This window comes from Rutilus rutilus (genome assembly GCF_951802725.1).
Source record: "Rutilus rutilus genome assembly, chromosome: 12".
NCBI lineage: Eukaryota > Metazoa > Chordata > Actinopteri > Cypriniformes > Leuciscidae > Rutilus > Rutilus rutilus.
This window is the reverse complement of record NC_140217.1, coordinates 35,681,153-35,699,794: the sequence shown is the minus strand read 5'-3', so window position 1 is coordinate 35,699,794 and position 18,642 is coordinate 35,681,153. Positions and strand designations below refer to the sequence as shown.

Here is an 18,642-nt window from a genome sequence, read left to right as displayed (position 1 = left end):
CACACACACACACACACACACACACACACACACACACACACACAAAGGGAAAGGGGGAAAAACACTGAAATCACTTCAGAGTGTAGGGTTAAAAATGGCTGAGCACTTGCCTCCTTGATGCTGGATAAGGAAGCCAGTCATTCAAGGCCGGCCCACTCTACCTGTTTGTTTGACGTGGAGCCGAGCCATTTTCTTTAGGGAGTGGAAAAAGCATTGAGCCTGCAGCAGGTGGGGGAGTGTAATAACCGCTGCGAGACACTTCCTGGTTTCACTAACTGGGTTCGTTTCAGCTTACAAGGTAAGTTCTGCTCTTGTTGTCATATATTAATACTGTTTATATATGTGTATATATATATAACTACTACAATTACGCAAATAAGAGGGTGTAGGAGAACGAAAGTGTGATGAGAGAAAGAGATAGAAGTACGATTAGTTTCTTAAGATTCACAACATAAAGTTGTTCTCAAAACAATTTACATGATGTAAATTCTACAAAGTTAAATTATGTGAGGAAAGTCTGTGATGGATAGCATTAATAAAATCGGTTGCTCGTGATTGTTTGTTTAACTTATGCACAATTCATGTGGCTCTTTGTTGTCTTAAGTTTCATGTCAGTGCCATTTTAGATATACAGCATTTTAAAAGAAGATAAGTCATCATTATGTGTTCTAAACATACAGTATGCATTTTATTTTTAATCCAGGACAATAAAATAAAAATTTATAGTTTGAATCAAGTGACTATAATCGACTGAATATAGTAGTAAAATACTAAGGAAGTCACGATGACTTTTTTTTCGTTCTTTTTTTTTTTTACCAGAAATAACGCCTAGCAGGAAACCACATGTCAACACCACACACATACAGATAAAACACACTGAACTAGGTCATGCGCTGTATGAAAGTGTATGCCTTTCTTTTTTTACCTAGACTGAATTATGCTCTGTGTATGTTTTTTTTATTCAAGGAGAAAGCAGTTGCAACAGTTATGGGTGTGTTAACTCTTCGGCTTTTGGTATGTGGCCAATTAATATTGTTTTCATTGGTTGTGAATAATATAACCGATGCACAGATGATCGGTGAGTCACCATCAAAAGCTCCACCTCTGAATGCAACAAGAAACCACACAGAGAACAATGCTTCAAATGTATCCAGCAATTCAGTGTACAATGATAGTAGTACAACTCAAAACACCTTGACAACCCAGACGACCCCTACTGGCTTCAATAGTACTTTGGGACCCATCCAAAGCAATGCAACAGTCACAGGATCAGCAGTGCAGCCAAACTCAACAGCAAACGCTCAGACAACCCAATCAGTCACATTCACAACCATCAACACCAATTCAACAGCTGGCACTTCTACAGACAACAGCACTCGTAGCAACAATGAAACTGCTACTTCAAGCACTGCACCAGTGACCAAACCAACAGCGATTACTTCTCCCACTGTAACTCAAAATGTCACAACTTTTTTCAATGATTCTCAAGGTAGGTTTGAACATATCCTAGCATTAATAATGTAAGCCAAATAATGAAATATGTGTATCCTGCTTAACTATTCCTACCTCTATTTTAAAGCAGGTGGTGGCCTGAATCATTCAGAGAAATCTCTGACTATTTTATTCAGCATTCTGCTTGGTGTAATAGTTCTGGTAATTCTGATGAACTTTGTGTACAAGTACGGCAGAAGCAAAGAGAGAAGTATCCAATATACTCATCGCCGTCTCCAGAATGAAGATACAGGTTAGGAGAATCTGTTTATGATCTTAGTGGTGTTTACCAACAGTCTTTTATATATATATATAAAAATATAACAAATAAATAAAAAAAACCTTACAGCTGACATAGAAATGGGTCATAGTCTGGGAAAGTTGTCAGGCAGTCCAACACCATGCCATCAATTTGTGCATGGGCAAGCCCATTTATAGTTGTTTATAGTAATCACAAAGAATATATACTCACAATAAAAATAATGAATAGTATTACTGTATTGTCTGTAAATTGCTTTCACAGGTGAGCCATTTGCAGTGCCAGATGACACGCTGGTCATTTCAGGAGGACTCTATGACGGCCCTCAGATTTACAACCCCACCATGACAGTGCAGAACGAGGAAGAATTCCAGACAGGCATACCTGGATTTGCTTCCAGACCTACTCAGTTCCGCTTGGAGTTTCTCAGAGAGGATCAAGACAGACCATTTGACAACGAGACCTCCACCTTTCAGACATTTCATGCGCATGACCAAGAGCCTTAAGATCTCAGCAACAAACCTCTTTTTATTCAAAAAACAAAAAAAGGTTTTTCAGTTCACATTTTGAGATGAAAATGTTGCTGTTACTTAAAGCTTCAATGAAAAAGGCTGGTAAAAAAAGGCTATTTTTAAACTGCAACTTTTTCTTTTTTTTTTACTTTGAACTAATGAAATTAGTGAACATAACAAGAAAACACAAATATAAATGTAAATACCGTACACACATATAAATGTAAATACAAAGATTTGTAACTGCAACCAACAACTGTACCAGGAACATCTTTTGATAAATATTGTAAGGTACTGTATATTAACTGAACATACTATGACGTGAAATTGTTTTGAGAGCTTAGAATAAATAATATAAATATTTCTGCTAATTCAAACACCAGTAGAAATTAAAAACAATCAAAAGCTATTGTCTATCAGACATTGTGCACTATGTAATTTTTTTTTTTAAAAGGATAATCACATTTTTTATGCATACAGTTTCAAGCAAAGATTTTGTCTATAACTTTTTTCTTCTTCTTATCTGAACTGCTAACGGTGGTCCATCCAGCATCTCGCATTCTCTTCATTGCAGCCAGTTTCAGCGCTGTTCCTGGAGACTTACACATGAAAGAGCTCTGCACCTGCACATCATTTGCACATGAAGACAGTCAAAATAAGAACATAAAGAAGACAAATTTTGAAAAAAAACTGGTGTAATGTGATATTTTTTTTTTTACCTTCTTGACCATGTCCAAACTCTCAGTGTTTGGGTCTTTTGGCTGCATAGGTTTCTTTGATTTAACAGGTCTTGGAGAGAAACTCTGCACACCAGATTAAGAAAGAATTAAGAAAGAGTAAAAAAAACCACAAGCCTAAGGATTTACTTGAGTTGACCACAAATAAATAAGCAGAGCACTGAAGAGTCTGTTTAGGTTCCTGCAGGTTTCAGTTAGTCAAATTTAAGACCTTAAGACATTTTAAGACCATAAAGATTGAAATTTAAGACCTACACGACGCATTGCCAAAAAAATATTCAAATCAAAGAATTCATTTTATTTCAATGAATTCAGTAATTGAAAAAGCATTAACTTAATTTACAGATAAAGCAATCACATTAGTAACCTTCCAGACCCAACAACGCGTGTCAGAGAAAAGAACAGAATCAGATATAATTTTTTTATAGAAAATTGTACTTTGCATATTATAGGCCTACTGTAAAAAACACATAATTAGTTGATTTTAGTTGATCATAGTTGATCATAACTAGAGATGAAATGGCATGAACATTTCATTTAATTATTATAGTGCCAAAAATTTAGCCTGGGTGCCAGCCCGAACCCCGCCCACAATATTTTTTGGTCGGGAAGTTCGGTCTGGACTCGCTCCGTTGAGGAGCTATTATGCCCGAACAAAAATTGTTCGGACCAATCAAATTGTCAGGGCGGGCTTTATACGATGATGGACAGATAAGCAACGGTAACGTCATCATCCACGTCATCAACGAGCGCTTGGGTTGAATTCAAATGACTGCCGCTGAAGAATTGAGATTTCACGAGTTCACGCTTACAAATAACAGGGTGTCTACAGATATGAACAAGTTAAATTTAAGACTTTTTAAGACCTTTTTAATGCCACTTTGAATGAAATTTAAGACCAAACCTGTGATGGAAATACACATTATATTACATGCGTATATATTAGGGGTGTAACGGTTCACAAAATTCACGGTTCAGTTCGATACGATACACTTGTGTCATGGTTCGGTTCGGTACGTTTTTGATACAGCATAAATAAATAAATGCCAGAGAAATTTCCTTGATTTAATTTTTTATTCTTTTTTATATTAAAACTAACATCATAAAGTATGATATTTTTTTTACTTTGAGCAATTCTAGAGCTATAATTGACTCTTCTTAGGAGCATATAAAACAAAACAGCTCCTTGGAAAAAATGAAATGTCATATTGTAGTAGTTATAAACAAAGGATTATTTTAGTTCAGATTAACATTTGAGGGCAGCAATTGTATTCATAATGTCAAAATAAAACCGACGTAATGTTACTTGAAGGCATTATAGCTTACTATTCCTGCCAAACTTCTATGGTTGCAGTTAGTGTTACTACAGTAAATCCATGGTGAATGTTGCTGATCTGTGGACACTGATAGTTCATTCATGGCACAATGTTTCTTCCAGGTTTCCATGTCAGCGCTGTTGATCCGTTAATAACGGAGACATATGAATGCTTCTCACTAGATCTCGCAGCGATGTTATTACTTCTGTCAGTTCTGTGGCGAATTCAAATGTTTTATTTACTGGATCTCTTATTAGCGCTGTGTAGTAACAGTGTCGCATGATCACGATCGGCTCGCGCTGCACTGGTCCAAACTGATAAACGGTCCTTCAACCACACAATAACGAGCAGTTTCGTTCCGCTTGCATTTTACGTTTGCCATTTGATGTTGGGCAATGTTGTGGTCGCGCCGGCGTCTCTTACATTATGAGCGCGCTTGCCACGCGCAACGCGCCTACATTTGAAATAACGAAACAGCGTTACCAGAAAAAGCCTACATTATCATTATCAATAGCTGTTTATGTAATAAAATCTGAATCATTCTCGCGATTCGATGCTTCACTGGTTATTTGACGGACATTAGGTCCGTCAGACTGGAGAAATTTTAGCGGTAACGTGACCAGAAATATTTAAGACCTATCGAATCTGAATTTAAGACATTTTAATACTTTTTAAGGCCTTTTATTAGGAAAACTTTATTTAAGACATTTTAAGACTTTTTAAGGACCCGCGGCCACCCTGAATAAGTCAGATAGAATAAATGCATATTTGGCGTGCTGTCCGAGGAGAGGCTTCGGGCTCGGTATTCGGCCCGAACCCAAAGTACTCCCCCCGTATTCCTGGCTGTGGAAGAACAAGCCAAGAGTGAGTGCAGGGATGCTGAAAACTGTCATGTTAGGTGAGTTGACCGAGTGAATAAATATATGCTTTCCTCTCATGCTGATAGACGGTTGATTGGATTGATTATTTGAATGTGCTCCTCCTGAAATTTGTTTATAAAACATCATGTGTAGATTCCGCCATCGCGTCTGTTATAGAAGATATCGACAGCGCATTAATTTTAAAAGAGGAACAGAGAACCGCGATCGGAAACATGAATGAAAAACATACGTCACTTACTCCGTTGCTCTGATTGGTTGTAGGTCTATCCAATTGAGTGCAGAGGAATTTTTTTTCCTGGTTCGGTTGAAACACGCCCCATAATCAAAGCTCAATGGAGAAGTATCAGACTCACATTCTGACTAGAATTGAGTATGACGACGTCAGGCTACCAAAAATTACCAGTTATCACAGAATCCTGTTCAAAAAGTACTAATACTACACAATGAAATCAATTCACCAAGTTTTATGTCGAAAAACAGCAAATAACAAATAAAATTAGCATCAATACACACTAACATAAACATTAAAATAATACGATTAAAAATGATAGCCAGATTTTAAAAGTGTAGTTATATACTAACATGTTCAAGTTCAAATAAAGTTGAAAAAAAAGGTTTTTATAAAAAGATAAACCTCACATATTTCAGACTTTAATTTATCTTTTTTGACTCATTCTTTTTATAAAAAATGATTTACTGACATTTACAATACAGTTTAGCTTATCTTTTATTATTAATAGTAAAATTCGGTCCGATTTTCCCGTGGCGTCTGTCGTTGCTATGCAACCATGCACTGCGCTCTCCACAATGACAAAAAAGTTTTAGTGGCTAATGGATTTCCACCGCCGAAAAACACTTGCTGTAGCTCTGTTACAAGATTTATTTACGGAGAAGAGAAAAGTAAACTTAAAGTTCAGAATTTAAGACTTTTTAAGACCCCGCGGGAACCCTGTTATAGCACAATACTAATGGTATGCGAATAGAGTGACAGTAGATACAATTTACCAGTATGTCATTGCTCTCGGAGTTGTCTGACTTTGGGTCCAGCTTCAGAATGTTTTTCTTCCAAGACCCCTTAATCTCAGGTGAGGGTGGTGTGCGGATTCTGAATGACTGAAGCAAAATGAATGAATAAATAAATAAACTGTCTGGCTGGTATAAACGCTTAAGATGAATAATAACTAGTGCAAACAATTTAGGTTGCCCCCATACCTTTATTTGAGGTGTTCGAGTTGTTTTGCTCAGGCTCCATAATGGGGTATGAAGGACTTCGTTCACTTCTCCCTTGCACCAATAATAATAAAAAAAGATTGTTAGATGTGAAGAATATGTACAAAATGCACAAAGATAATGGAAAAAAACCTACAACAGGAGTGTAAGATGCATTTCGTGATGGAGTTTCATTTTCTTCCTCGTACAGTCTCTTCTTAGTGGTGCCAGCTTTTTGAGTTTTAGAGATCTTGTTTCCTCCCTTCTTTGGTTTGATTTCAGTAATCTAAAACAAGATTTACATGTTGTACTGTTCAAGTTAAATTCCCATGTATACCTATGGTATCTCAAATGACAAGGTACAATACCTGGTAAAGTGTGTCTTTTTCAAGAGATGAAACTGGTGTCCTCAAGGCCATCTTTTCTCCTTTGAGCTTTTCAAGTTGTTGTCTCAGATCATCATTTTCCACTTGCAAGTGGGACAGCTCCAGGTCCTACATTTATAGGTTATTTGGTTTTTAGAGATTTTACATATTATACCTACTAAAGGTACAAAGTCTCGCTTCAGCAACCTTTGGTTAAATGTCTCAAACACAATGATAACTCTACAATAAATGTAATTATTCATCTTTTGGACCTAGGACTTTTGGATTAGCATCTCAGGCATTTAATGACAACTCAGTTATGCTGAGTATGATATTCAGTGCAAACAACAGAATTCAATATTTACCAGTAATGCTTTGCTTGCGTTGACTTCAGCTTCTTTCATCCGTTTTTCACTCAGCTCTGCATCTTTTTCTTCTACCATTTTGTCATACTCATGCTGCAAAAAAAGAGAAAGAAAATACATTAAAATGAATGAAAAGAGGCTAAAAACTGGGGCTGCCCCCTAACAGTCGACTAACCGTTAGTCAACTAGAAGAGGCTTGTATTAGTCGGTTAAAAATAAAACAAATAAAAACTCCAAAGGAAGTGGAAAAATCATGCAGGCTGTGAAGGACAGATCGTTAACGGCAGGAAATCCAAACATTCGCCTATCATTCATCGACCTCAAATATGGCTTATCACTTGAATCATGTAAGTAACAGCAACTTTACAAGTCCGCTTGCACTAACATTAACCTAGAGAAATTTGCACTATTATTAGGCGCATATCCAAGTTTTTGTGTGAAGAGCGAGCTTACTGCATGACATACAGGTGCCGGTGCGATCACTTGTATTTAATTTAAAATACTCTGTCATTTTTGGTCATACAGATAAGTAATGCAAACTGTAAAGGGTCTACTTTTATTTCTGTAAACTCACAATAACAACAAAACATTGCGCTTTTGTAAAATAATGAAACAATCAGGATGCGCGTCACATAAATAAACCGAAACTCAGAGTCAGTATAACTTGCCTCACAGACATGATAAATTATCTATAGAAATCTTAAAATGTCTACTTTTGAATGAACATTCTCAGATTATGTAATCCGTATGAAATGTGCATATACGCGCGTCCACTACTGTGGAGATGACGAGTCAGCATCGTTGACTAAATCTCTGCAGCCAAAAACACAGAAAACATTACCAATAAATGATTACAATGTTTAAACAGTGTCCTTCTGTTTTTACACGACACTTATAATCATTACTTTTGCCGGTGCGCTGTGGCAAGCTTTATGAGTGCGCTTGAGTGCTGATTAGGCTATGTATTTTATATAGAAGGCTCGTTTTTTGATTTATGGCTTATTAATATAAACGCGTGATTTGTCGACTGATCACTTAAATGAACGACTACTAGTCGACTAGAAAAAAATCTTAAGTCTAGGGCAGCCTTCCTAAAAACAATTGAAAATATTGTAGAATTTTAGAGACCACTGGAAAATATTAAGAATGATAATGACCTTGTGCTTCTCCATCAAAGCAACCATGTCTGATATCTTCTGCTGGCATTTAATTTCTGTGTCATCTTTACTCTTCAGTGCCTCCATGGCTGTTTGCTTCAGTTTTTGCATCTAAAAACAAAAACAAAATACAAAACAACAATAAAACATAACCATTATTTGCATCATATCTTGCTATTGTTTTTTCCAGTTACTGCATTTAATAAAAAAAATAAAAAAAAAATAAAAAAAAATCACCTCAAGGTTGAGTTGGGCCTCTGCTGTTGATTTGTCTTCAAAGTCAGAACGTATTTTCTGAAGCTCCTCTTCCTGACGTTTCTTTAAATTATCCGAATCTTCCTTAAGTTTACTCATCTAAGAGAAATATGTCAAATAATTCAAACTTCATAATTCAAATGTATGAAAAAGCAGTGTATGCAATCTCAATCCTCGAAAGAAAACTTGTCACGAATGAAACCAGGGTCTTTTATTTTTCACACCCTCCCCTCTAAAGACCTGCTGAATAAAATCCTGAATACCCTTTTAGCAAAATGGGTTGCAAATGCCGTTTCATGTATTTCATGTTTATGTACTTCATGTTGACTTCAACAATCTTCTTATAACATTATAATTTTACAAAATAATAGTGAAACCTCTTTAATACATTCCTTGTGAGCTTTTGTTTTGGTTAAGACAATTTTCAGTTTAAAAACATGTGTTTGAGTACAGTGCACAAAACTGTGTAAGTACAACACAATCTGATATTTTACCTTTGACTCTAATGCTTGGATTTTTTTTTCTTTTATGAGAAGTTCTCTCTTTGCACCTTTGCCCTGTTGGGGTGATTAAACATGAATTATTGTTAAACACATGAGATTACACACGTCAACAATCTAATGGAATAAAACAGTATAATAATAAGAACGCACACTCTCTCTCAACTGCTTCTGAGCATTCTTTCTCTCTTCATCCTGACCAGCAATTTTTGCAGATAAAATATTCACCTGTTCCCTGGAATATGAAATTGTACATGCAAGAAAAATTAAAATGATAAATGAAACCAAATTTGCAATGTTGCAAGACAAAAAGTCTCCTCCAGTCTTACTGAAGCTGTTGCTTCTCTTTCTCAAGTCTATCTATTTCTCTCTTCTCCTGTTCAGCATTTACATTGCTTTCCTGTAAAAAACAAACAAAAAAACAAACCATCACAAGCAGCATTTGATGTCATTCTGTAAATTTACAACATTTAGAGACTTGATTTAATTTACAAACCATCAGATGAGACTGAAGGACTTTCTTCTCTAAAGCACCACTATCAGCCTGTTGTTGAATGATGTCGTTCTGCATCTGCAGGTCATTAAACTTCAACATCAGCTCCTTGTAATAATCCCTTCAAGCAAAAAACAACTTCAATAAGTTCAATAAAATACTGAACAGATCTCAATTATACAATAGAAAATGGCCAACATGCTTAATTTAATGAGATTTAAATTAACATTACATTTTTAACTCATTTTCTCATTAGAATTTTTGCCTACATCCCTTTAATTACTCGCAATACATATGCATTTGCAAAACATTTTCATGCTAAAAGAATTCAAAGATAGATTACCTCCCTTACATTACTACCCATATCAAGATTAACTGTATGTGAAACAGTATGCAATAAATTAGAGGTTTAGTTTGAGATTTAAAGATTAATGATGTAAAACCAGACAGGTTGTGGTTGCTCTTACTTCTGTTCCTTTAAGTCCCTCTCCAATCTTTCTACCTCTTTAGATGATTTACAACAGCTCTCCAAAGCTCCTGACAATTGTTCCTCCATCTCTTTCAATTTAGCCTGGATGAAAGATGTACACATTCAATTTGAGTATCCAAAGTATTTGTCATATTACTTAACTCAAATAAATATACATGATGTGTAATATAGTGAAAAACTGAAACAATATGCCACAAATGCACAAAAACTGAAGAATGTCTTGACCTCTTTTAAAACATCAGCTTCTTGCAGCTCTTCATTATCATGTCTAGCTTTTGTCAGGGCCTCCATCATGTTTTTATTTTCTGTGGTGACACTCTCCACTGCATCCTGAGAGGGGTGAATGTTAGATACGAAGCACATGTAGCATTGAAATTATGGAGGATGCATTTTACTATGCCGATGAATGCTTAATGACCTTCTACTCACCTTCAAATGATTTGCCTCACTTTGTTTCTCTTCAAGTGAAGCAATAAGCTGTAGCATCTGAACCTCACTTGTCTTTAATTCCTCCTTTATAGAGCAGAGTGAGTTTGACTTCTCATTCTGTTAAAGAAATACTGTGAGCTTAGTTTCATAAATGCATAAATCATAGAATATAAATGCTTAAACAGAAGGGCAAACACATACCAGCTCATCTCGGAGTATCTGTATTTGCTTGCTATGGTCCTCTTTCTGCCCCTTGATAACTTCTGCATGAAGATAATGGAACCAATGATCTTAGAATGGTACAAAGCATGCAACTGCGCCATTATTTATTAACATTTACAAACTTTACACACCCAATTCTGCGCTTTTGACACTGAGTTTATTCCCCACTGAGGTCATCTTTGTCTCAAGGTCTTGTACCCTGTGAAAACAAAGGAATCATTTCAATATGGATTGAAATTAATGGTTTAACATTGTACTGTACTATCAGCTTGAAATGTCTACTTTTAAATGAACCAATTCGAATCGAAAACAAATACTCTCTGTTCATTCAATCCAAATGAAAGGTGCATTTCTCTCTATAGGCGCGTGCGTGCGTGTTCACTATACTGCGGAGATGACGAGTCAGCAACGTCAACTTCATCTTTGCAGTCAACACTGTCTCAGAAAACACTAGTTTATTAATAAACAATTAAAATGTGTCTTGCTATTTTTCCCCCGACACATTCATAATCATTAGGCTACTTTTGCCAGTGCTTTGCAGCAAGCTTGAGCGCGAGGCATATATTCGGCCCCCCAGTGGCCTATATGAGTCTTTGAGTATGTAAAAAAAGGCAACAAACCAAAGGTTTTTTTTAGGTAATCTGTAAAGTAATCTTGTTAAAACAAATTACATAAAATTGGTATGGAAGAAAAGTATCGTTCAGGAACTGGTATTGAAGTAAAGATATCGGTATCGAAAATCTTTGAACTATATCCATCCCTAATTATGCTAGATCTTGAACTGATATACAATGAAGTACCTCTGTATCTCAGATGTTAGTGAGGACTGCAAAGAATTCACTGTCAGCTGCATCTCTGCAAGTTGGTTTGACTGTTGCTCTTTGATGTTGTTTAGCTCCTCTAGTTCAGTGTCTTTCTTTTGAAGAACTTTCTCATGGTTTTCCTTACTTTGCTCCAGTTTGTCAGTTAAGGCTCTCTGGTTTTCCTTGGGAAAGAAATACAATACAATATAAAACACTGCAAAACAATAACATGAATTATTTTAACCTTTATGTACTACCTACCTTTACAAGTAAGTCCAAAACAATTGTATTAAGAGTAAGACCTTGTTTAAGGACAAACCTCAATCTCCCATTTGAGTTGCTCCGTCACCCTGAGTTTTTCCTCAAGCACCTCCCGATCCTGTGTAACATTCTGAAGCAATTTCTGATGCTCCCCTAAAAGCAATATGAGTGAACATACATGACTTGTGGAAAAATTATGGAAAGACTTATGCAATGTGTCCTGCATTCTTACTTGCAGACTCCTCTAGCAGACTGCAGCTTTGCTTTGCCTCTTGTAATTTAACTGAAAAATCTTTGAGATTGTTTTCTTTTTCTTGGAGTTTTTCTTGAAGCATGGCAACCTCAACAAGTCAAAGCAAGGAACACAAAATAGATATGCGTTTTAGTCACAACATGAACACAAAGACAGGTGAGTGTTACAGTATGCATTAAAAGATCACTCAAAATAAAGACTAACCTCCTTCTCCTTCACATGGCATTCACTCTGGAACTTCACTTTAAGATCCTCAAACTGTGCAAGGCATTCTCTTACTGTAGGATGTGTTAACAAAACAATGTAAAAATGTTTCATTTTGTTGTGTCAAATACAGTACATGCTTAAAAATGTTTTAAAATAATTAGACAAATGATTTAAAAATGAGCACATGTCAACATTTCCTGCTGATCAGCCTCTGCCTGCTTTCGAAGACTTTCAAATGCTGCCACCATCCTCTGCAAATGAACAAATTACAGTGTCGTGAAAAGGATTGTCCCAATCTAGGGTTGGACATATTCCCCACGCTTCACCAGCACTAGATAAATAAGTAAATAATACACTCATTATATAGTTACCTGAATATTCTCACTGTTCTGTATAAACAGATCATGAGTTTCTTCCCGTTCAGCCTCAACTATTTCAGGCAAAATGAAAAACACATTATTGTTCTCTAATAATTGGTAATGAATGCTATATGACATATTTTAACATGCTCTCACACTTACACAGATTCATTTTCTCAGCAGATCTCTCAAATGTGTCTTTTAGTATGTTACACAAATTTCTGGTAGCATTACTTCTGCATGATAAAAATATAATATAATATCATAATTATAATATAATATAGTACTGTATGTGCTTATTTAAATATTACCCATGATGTAGGCCTACATACTTATTTCTAAGGTCTTCATTCTCATTTAGTTGATCCTCTAATTTCATGCTCAGAGTTTCATTTGCAAACTGCAACAGACATAATGTATAATTCTGTCTTTAGTAAAGCAGACAGAAAATAAAAATGAAGTAAAACAAATGTACTACCCAACAATTATTTACCTGAAGCTCTTGAATGGCTTTGCGCTGCGTGTCAATGGTTTTTCTGTTCTCCTGAAGCTTCCTGTCTTTTTGTGAATTCTCAGAATCTACTCTGAACTTCCACATTTTAATTTTCTCAGCTTCATCCAGCAATCTGGAGTACAGCTGGCTGGATCTTAATGATGTCTATAATGCAAAAGCACCATAGTAATTAAACTGCTTAGATTTATTTTCATTATGCATTTTACGGAATTCATAACATGGACCTCATTATATAGTATACAAATATATGAATGATTAATCTTTTAAGCAATAAACTAAAATACTAAATGAAATGAGCATTCGAACTTACCTCCTTTTCCATTGGCATGACCGCAACCTTCTTCATACCCTCTTTAATCACAAAGTATTAGGTTTAATGAACATGCTGCTTTTAAGACTGGAATTGACACTACATTTAAACCTCTAACGTTACATTTTATTCATAAATATTAACCTAACGTTACAGCTCTACATTTTAGACTTTATAAATGTTACCTGGTCTGGATGCCTTCGTAGGAAGCACCATTTTGGATGGTAATGGAAGGCTTGTCTCCATATCTGAACACTTGTAACTCTACAAACAAAATACATGTAGCCTATCATCATTCTAATTCATTAAAAGTTCACACCGCAGTTTTAGCAGTCAGCCACAGGTCAAATAGCAACATTGTAGCACAAACAGACAATTTACAAGTTTGCCAACCTGACCCGAAGGAGAAAAAACACAGTTTTCTTCAAACAAGCCTGTTTCCTGAGGCTTCACTGCATACACTTGATTCAGATGAGCTCTTGGGGGCACCAACAGTTTGAAGTTGAATGGTTTTTGCATTCTGTGGAGTCAAACGAAATAGCACTTAAAAAATCCCCAGGACTGTAACGTAACTTATACCTAACAGTTTTATTGTTACGGGCTTTTTCCTTCTGAGATAACATTAACTGTTAGCTACTGGCTAACGTTAACGTTAGCTGAGAAAGTCGAAAATGTTGAGACAGTTAACGTGAACGGTAGGCTGTAAGTTCTTCCTTACAAATGATCAAAATCATCACATTTTCGTTACTCCTCCACTTTTATAAACTATGTTTACGTAATTAAACTTAATTTTAAAACATTTTTACCTTCAAACAATTCACACGAGCTCCTTCTGGACTGTTTTATGATTGATAAGACTCCGTTAACCAACGGTTTTTCCCTGACGTCAGTTGTTTGACTCGCGTGACACCGATTTTGAAATGGTTTGCGCGCCGCGGTTCCAGCCACGCGCTGAGATTCACTTTAAGCAACAGCAGCAGCAACTGAAATGAACACGGTTGCCCCGGCCATATTAGTCATAACTTCCAAAATATTACTAATTATTACAAAACCTTTTTAACAGGTTTAACCTTGATGGCATGCTTCAAAGGTATTTCTGAAGCTTGCAAATCATTTCAGCGCCTCAGAGACCCAAGGTAACATAAAACAAACGCACTGCATTCTCTCACATGCTGACGACGTTTTCTGATTGGTGTAGAGATAAACTTCTGCCAGTTGTTTATTTCTTATTTTATTTTATTTTTATTTATTTATTATTATTTCCAAAAGCACAACTGAACATTTTATTTTGGATATTTATGAAAGGTGCATCCAACGAAGGGTAACATCAAATGAGCTTTGACTTAAGGTCAGATAAACATTTTGCAAAAGAAGTCAATGAGAAAAATAAGATTTACATCATTGTAAATCTCAACAGAACACAGGAGTTAACACCCAGCACTTGAAAGGTGATATGAAACAATAACATTTTTATTTAAATGAAAATCATTTTTATTTTAACAGTTTTTTCAACATAAATTATATACATAGTCTCTGATAGTAAATTATTTACATTTTAAGAGCAATTTTACCTTTTAGGCTATACACAAATGGTGGTCCGACTTACATAGTTTTAAACAAGTAAACAATCTTTCATCACTACATGCATATACACATAAGAATACACAAAATAACAGACATTGGCAAGTGTGCATGGAAAAAATTTGCCAAGTTATGTTTCATTTGTGCATATATTTAACAACATTCACTATTTGTATATCTACTGCTTTTTTATTACTCCAGTGTCTTTTTTGTTAGAAGGCAACGTTTTTAAACTCAAGTTAAATTCTAAAAGGAAAATAAAAAAATATAATTTGCATTACTGTGCAGTGTGCACTCATGCAAGGCACTGTAATGTTTGCATCACTGTCTCAGTCGCCTGAATAGGCCAAGGATGGATATCTGTAACTACATCTTAAATGCGGAGAGTGTATAAATGTAAGGATCACCCAGAATAACACCAATCAGCCAGTGTCACACACCATCCTCTGCAGTATTCTTATTGGGTACTTTCAGTGCATCTTCAACTTCTTTGCAGGTTCCTCCTGCAGTTTGGCTCTTTTGGATTCCTCTTTTGCCTCTCTATGCAGCAGCCTGTTGATGCCCATTCCGATGAACAGAAACAAACTGCCAACCAGCAGGACAAATCCACAGGCCATGTAAGTATACTTGTAGTCATGGTAGATGTCGTTGAACTTCCCTGTGAGTGTAGACAATTGTCATATAAAAAAAAGGTCAGTGATCCAAGTGGGATCCATCAACCCATTATTAACAAAATGTGATAAAAGTGATTCAAATTTAGGTAATACTTCCAGGAACACCAGGATTTCAGGTTAATATTAATGTATTAGGGAAAATTAATTTCTTAGTAAAAAACAAAACAAAAACAATTTTAACTACCCTTTGCCTTCACTGGTTCATTTTAAAGCGTATCTATTATGCCATTTTAAAGGTTCGTAATTTTGTTTTGTTTAAGGTTGTAAATGCATAAAAAAAAAAAAAAAAAAAAAAGCACTTTAGTTTTCTCATAATATACAGTGTCTGAAATGGTTCGATCAAGGATTCGGTCTCTCTAAACCCCAGCTTTTTGAAATTCTACTTTGCTCTGATTGGTCAGATGTCGGAAACGAAACACACATCACCATATCTGAATTTCAGTTCCAGAGGCTTCCCCAGCACTTGATACACAGTCATATGAAATGAAATGATGGCGCCATTGTTCACGGGCAGCCAATGAAGATCATAGGCAGGCATTGTGCAAAATTGTTACAAACCTACATAGATTCAAGCATGGAGGCTGGAATTACTGAAGATTTGTTTCAGAATCGGATTTAGTTCAGAATCAGTTCTTTCTTGTGGGAGACAACAACTCCATTTGTCATTCACTTTGATGTTTTAAAACTTTGCAGACCTTTTACATTCACAAACAGCTATATTACACACTACATGAAAGGTATTATCCAAAAAAAAGGATAAAAGGGGCACTTTAAATGCTTCTGCTGTGTGACATTAATTTGTATAAGTACAAATACAATATGTAGTCTCTCAATTAATAATGAGGTCATAAAACATGCATGTATGATAAAGTAAACCATTTGATATTTTTTTTATGTAACTATAGTAGTTAAGGACACCTAATATAACGTTTGACCATTTAAAAAAAATATATATATATTTGATTTTATTTATACCTCCTAAAACACAGACACAGAAGTACAAGCCCTCAATAGTATTGCAGAAAGAGGCAGTGACGAGCCCTGCTCCAGAGAGACAGCCTCCTAAAATCATAACGATCCGACTTCCATACTTATTGACCAGGATACTGCTGACAGGACCTAGGGACAAAAATTGGAAATACAAGCTGTCAGATTCTGCACACGCACGCAGACAAAAATAAATAAAATAAAAATAAAAACAAAAACATTATTGCACATAAAAAAAAGAAAAATTATATATATATATATATATATATATATATATATATATATAGAGAGAGAGAGAGAGAGAGATTTTATTTCCTATTTTAAGACAATTTTAAATGTTATTTCTGAAAATGATCTTCAAAGTCAGTAAGATTATAATTTAAATATAATCTTTAAATGTATTCTAATACAGTATAACATTATAAAATACAATGAACTAAACAATGAATGATATAATACGCCACTGCAATATTTGTGTGAACATTTTTTTTACAATAATCTTTAGTTTAAATGATGCCTGTTTTGAAGTAAAGCTTTATCAAAAGTTAGTGTACTTGGTTACCAAGAAGACAACAGGGCTGTTGAAACGTATGCTTGAGAATAAGTATAAGATATGTGGTAAAGAAAAATCAAGCTACAAACTAAAAAAGAACAATGGATCAAGAAACAGCCAATTCCAAGTTATCAGGAAACTCAACAAGAGAGGGAGAAAATGTAACCCAGGATTTGATTTTATCCATTGGGATTTGATGGGATTGAAAAAAAAAAAGGCTTGGCCTATCAAAGGAATGATGTTTTAGAATATAGGAGCAAGTTATTACATTATGATGAAATGCATAAAAATCTTTTATGCACAGATTAACTGTTCACAATAACATCAGCAATGTATACTCAAAATTAAAAAGGATAAATAAATAGATTTCATGGTGAAAGTTGATAGTCTCTGTTCAGACCACTAGAGGGCATTGCAGCTCTGTGGGGAAGAACGTTCCCGGTTACTTGACTGTAACCTTGTTCCCTGAGAAAGCGGAACGAGATGCTGCGCTGCTCAGCGCATTGGGAACGTCTTTAGTCGTGACCAGCTGTGAATATTGTGTGTAACACGTCGATAGAATTGACCTGGAGGTAATATAGCCTCGGTCGATGACGTCATCGGCGCGCACCCGCAACACGAGGCTATAAATAGATGAGCCACAGGTACATCGTCAGGATATTTTGTCTGAAGAGCAGTCCTGGGACATCTTCAGCACGGCAAAGTAGAGCAGCATCTCGTTCCGCTTTCTCAGGGAACAAGGTTACAGTCAAGTAACCGGGAACGTTCCCTTTCGAAAGCTACAATCGATGCTGCGCTGCTCAGCGCATTGGGAACGAGAATACCCACGCCGCCGTGCTTGAAAATGTCTGGACCCCCACGGTTGTGCATGTGCTCACAAGAACGCAAGAAGGCCTCAGACTTTAGCTTGTGACGTTGACTCAAGGACATGAGAGCCCGGAGTGGCATGAACATCCAAACTATAAAATCTTATGAATGTGTGCGGAGATGACTAACCTGCCGCATCACAAACCTGTTGTAGGGGGGCACCCCTTGCCAAAGCATTAGAAGAGGCGACCCCCCGGTGGAGTGAGCCCTAAGACCTATAGGCGAAGCTTGACCGCGCGCCTCATAAGCAAGAGCAATAGCATCCCTGACCCAATGAGACATGGTCTGCTTGGTGGCAGCTGCCCCTCTGTTACTACCACCATAACAGACGAACAGTTGCTCTGACTTACGCCACTGGCTAGTGCGGTGGATGTAAGCCTGAAGAGCACGGACTGGACACAGTCTATGAGATTTCTCCTGCTCTGGCGTTGTGAACGGTGGAGGACAGAAGGCTTCTAGAATGACCGGATGTACAGCCGAAAATGGAACCTTAGGCAGGTAATCAGGATGAGGATGCAAAATCACTCTCACCATTCCTGGGGCAAAGTCTAAGCAGGATGGAGAAACAGACAGAGCCTGCATATCCCCAATT

The 18,642-nt window shown here is 36.2% G+C and overlaps 2 protein-coding genes across 3 annotated transcripts; one reads left to right on the top strand and one right to left on the bottom strand.

Annotated features, from left to right (window-relative positions):
- Positions 1-72: 72 nt before the first annotated feature.
- Positions 73-2,701, top strand: LOC311300950 (uncharacterized protein). 2 transcript variants are annotated; one of them, XM_084425646.1, is made up of 4 exons: positions 73-298; positions 967-1,489; positions 1,580-1,744; positions 2,015-2,701. In XM_084425646.1, the coding sequence occupies exons 2-4, from the start codon at positions 988-990 to the stop codon at positions 2,254-2,256; spliced, it is 909 nt and encodes a 302-aa protein (XP_084281772.1). In that variant the 5' UTR covers positions 73-298; positions 967-987; the 3' UTR covers positions 2,257-2,701. The 2 variants fall into 2 exon arrangements, with proteins under 2 accessions (XP_084281772.1, XP_084281771.1); XM_084425645.1 differs by having other exon boundaries at positions 166-298; positions 1,583-1,744.
- On the bottom strand, positions 2,260-14,324 carry LOC311300947 (synaptonemal complex protein 1-like). Its single transcript, XM_084425641.1, has 31 exons — positions 14,195-14,324; positions 13,782-13,908; positions 13,574-13,652; positions 13,389-13,429; positions 13,058-13,222; positions 12,897-12,964; positions 12,727-12,800; positions 12,577-12,635; positions 12,390-12,456; positions 12,203-12,276; positions 11,978-12,086; positions 11,804-11,898; positions 11,482-11,666; positions 10,813-10,880; positions 10,661-10,722; positions 10,460-10,576; positions 10,256-10,360; positions 10,008-10,111; positions 9,544-9,661; positions 9,377-9,447; positions 9,201-9,282; positions 9,042-9,104; positions 8,530-8,646; positions 8,293-8,403; positions 7,136-7,228; positions 6,774-6,899; positions 6,563-6,691; positions 6,409-6,480; positions 6,202-6,309; positions 2,982-3,065; positions 2,260-2,885 (listed from the first exon to the last, which is right to left on the bottom strand). Exons 2-31 carry the CDS (start codon positions 13,905-13,907, stop codon positions 2,745-2,747), a joined length of 2,913 nt encoding a protein of 970 aa, XP_084281767.1. The 5' UTR covers position 13,908; positions 14,195-14,324; the 3' UTR covers positions 2,260-2,744.
- Positions 14,325-18,642: the final 4,318 nt, after the last annotated feature.

Coding starts and splice junctions, on each gene's coding strand:
- LOC311300950 (XM_084425646.1), top strand. CDS start 988: ATGGGTGTGTTAACTCTTCGGCTTTTGGTATGTGGCCAATTAATATTG. Junction 1,490..1,579: donor TTTTTTCAATGATTCTCAAG/GTAGGTTTGAAC, acceptor TCTATTTTAAAG/CAGGTGGTGGCCTGAATCAT. Junction 1,745..2,014: donor TCTCCAGAATGAAGATACAG/GTTAGGAGAATC, acceptor TTGCTTTCACAG/GTGAGCCATTTGCAGTGCCA.
- LOC311300947 (XM_084425641.1), bottom strand. CDS start 13,907: ATGCAAAAACCATTCAACTTCAAACTGTTGGTGCCCCCAAGAGCTCAT. Junction 8,404..8,529: donor AGGCCCAACTCAACCTTGAG/GTGATTTTTTTT, acceptor TTTTGTTTTTAG/ATGCAAAAACTGAAGCAAAC. Junction 2,886..2,981: donor GTTTGGACATGGTCAAGAAG/GTAAAAAAAAAA, acceptor AATGATGTGCAG/GTGCAGAGCTCTTTCATGTG.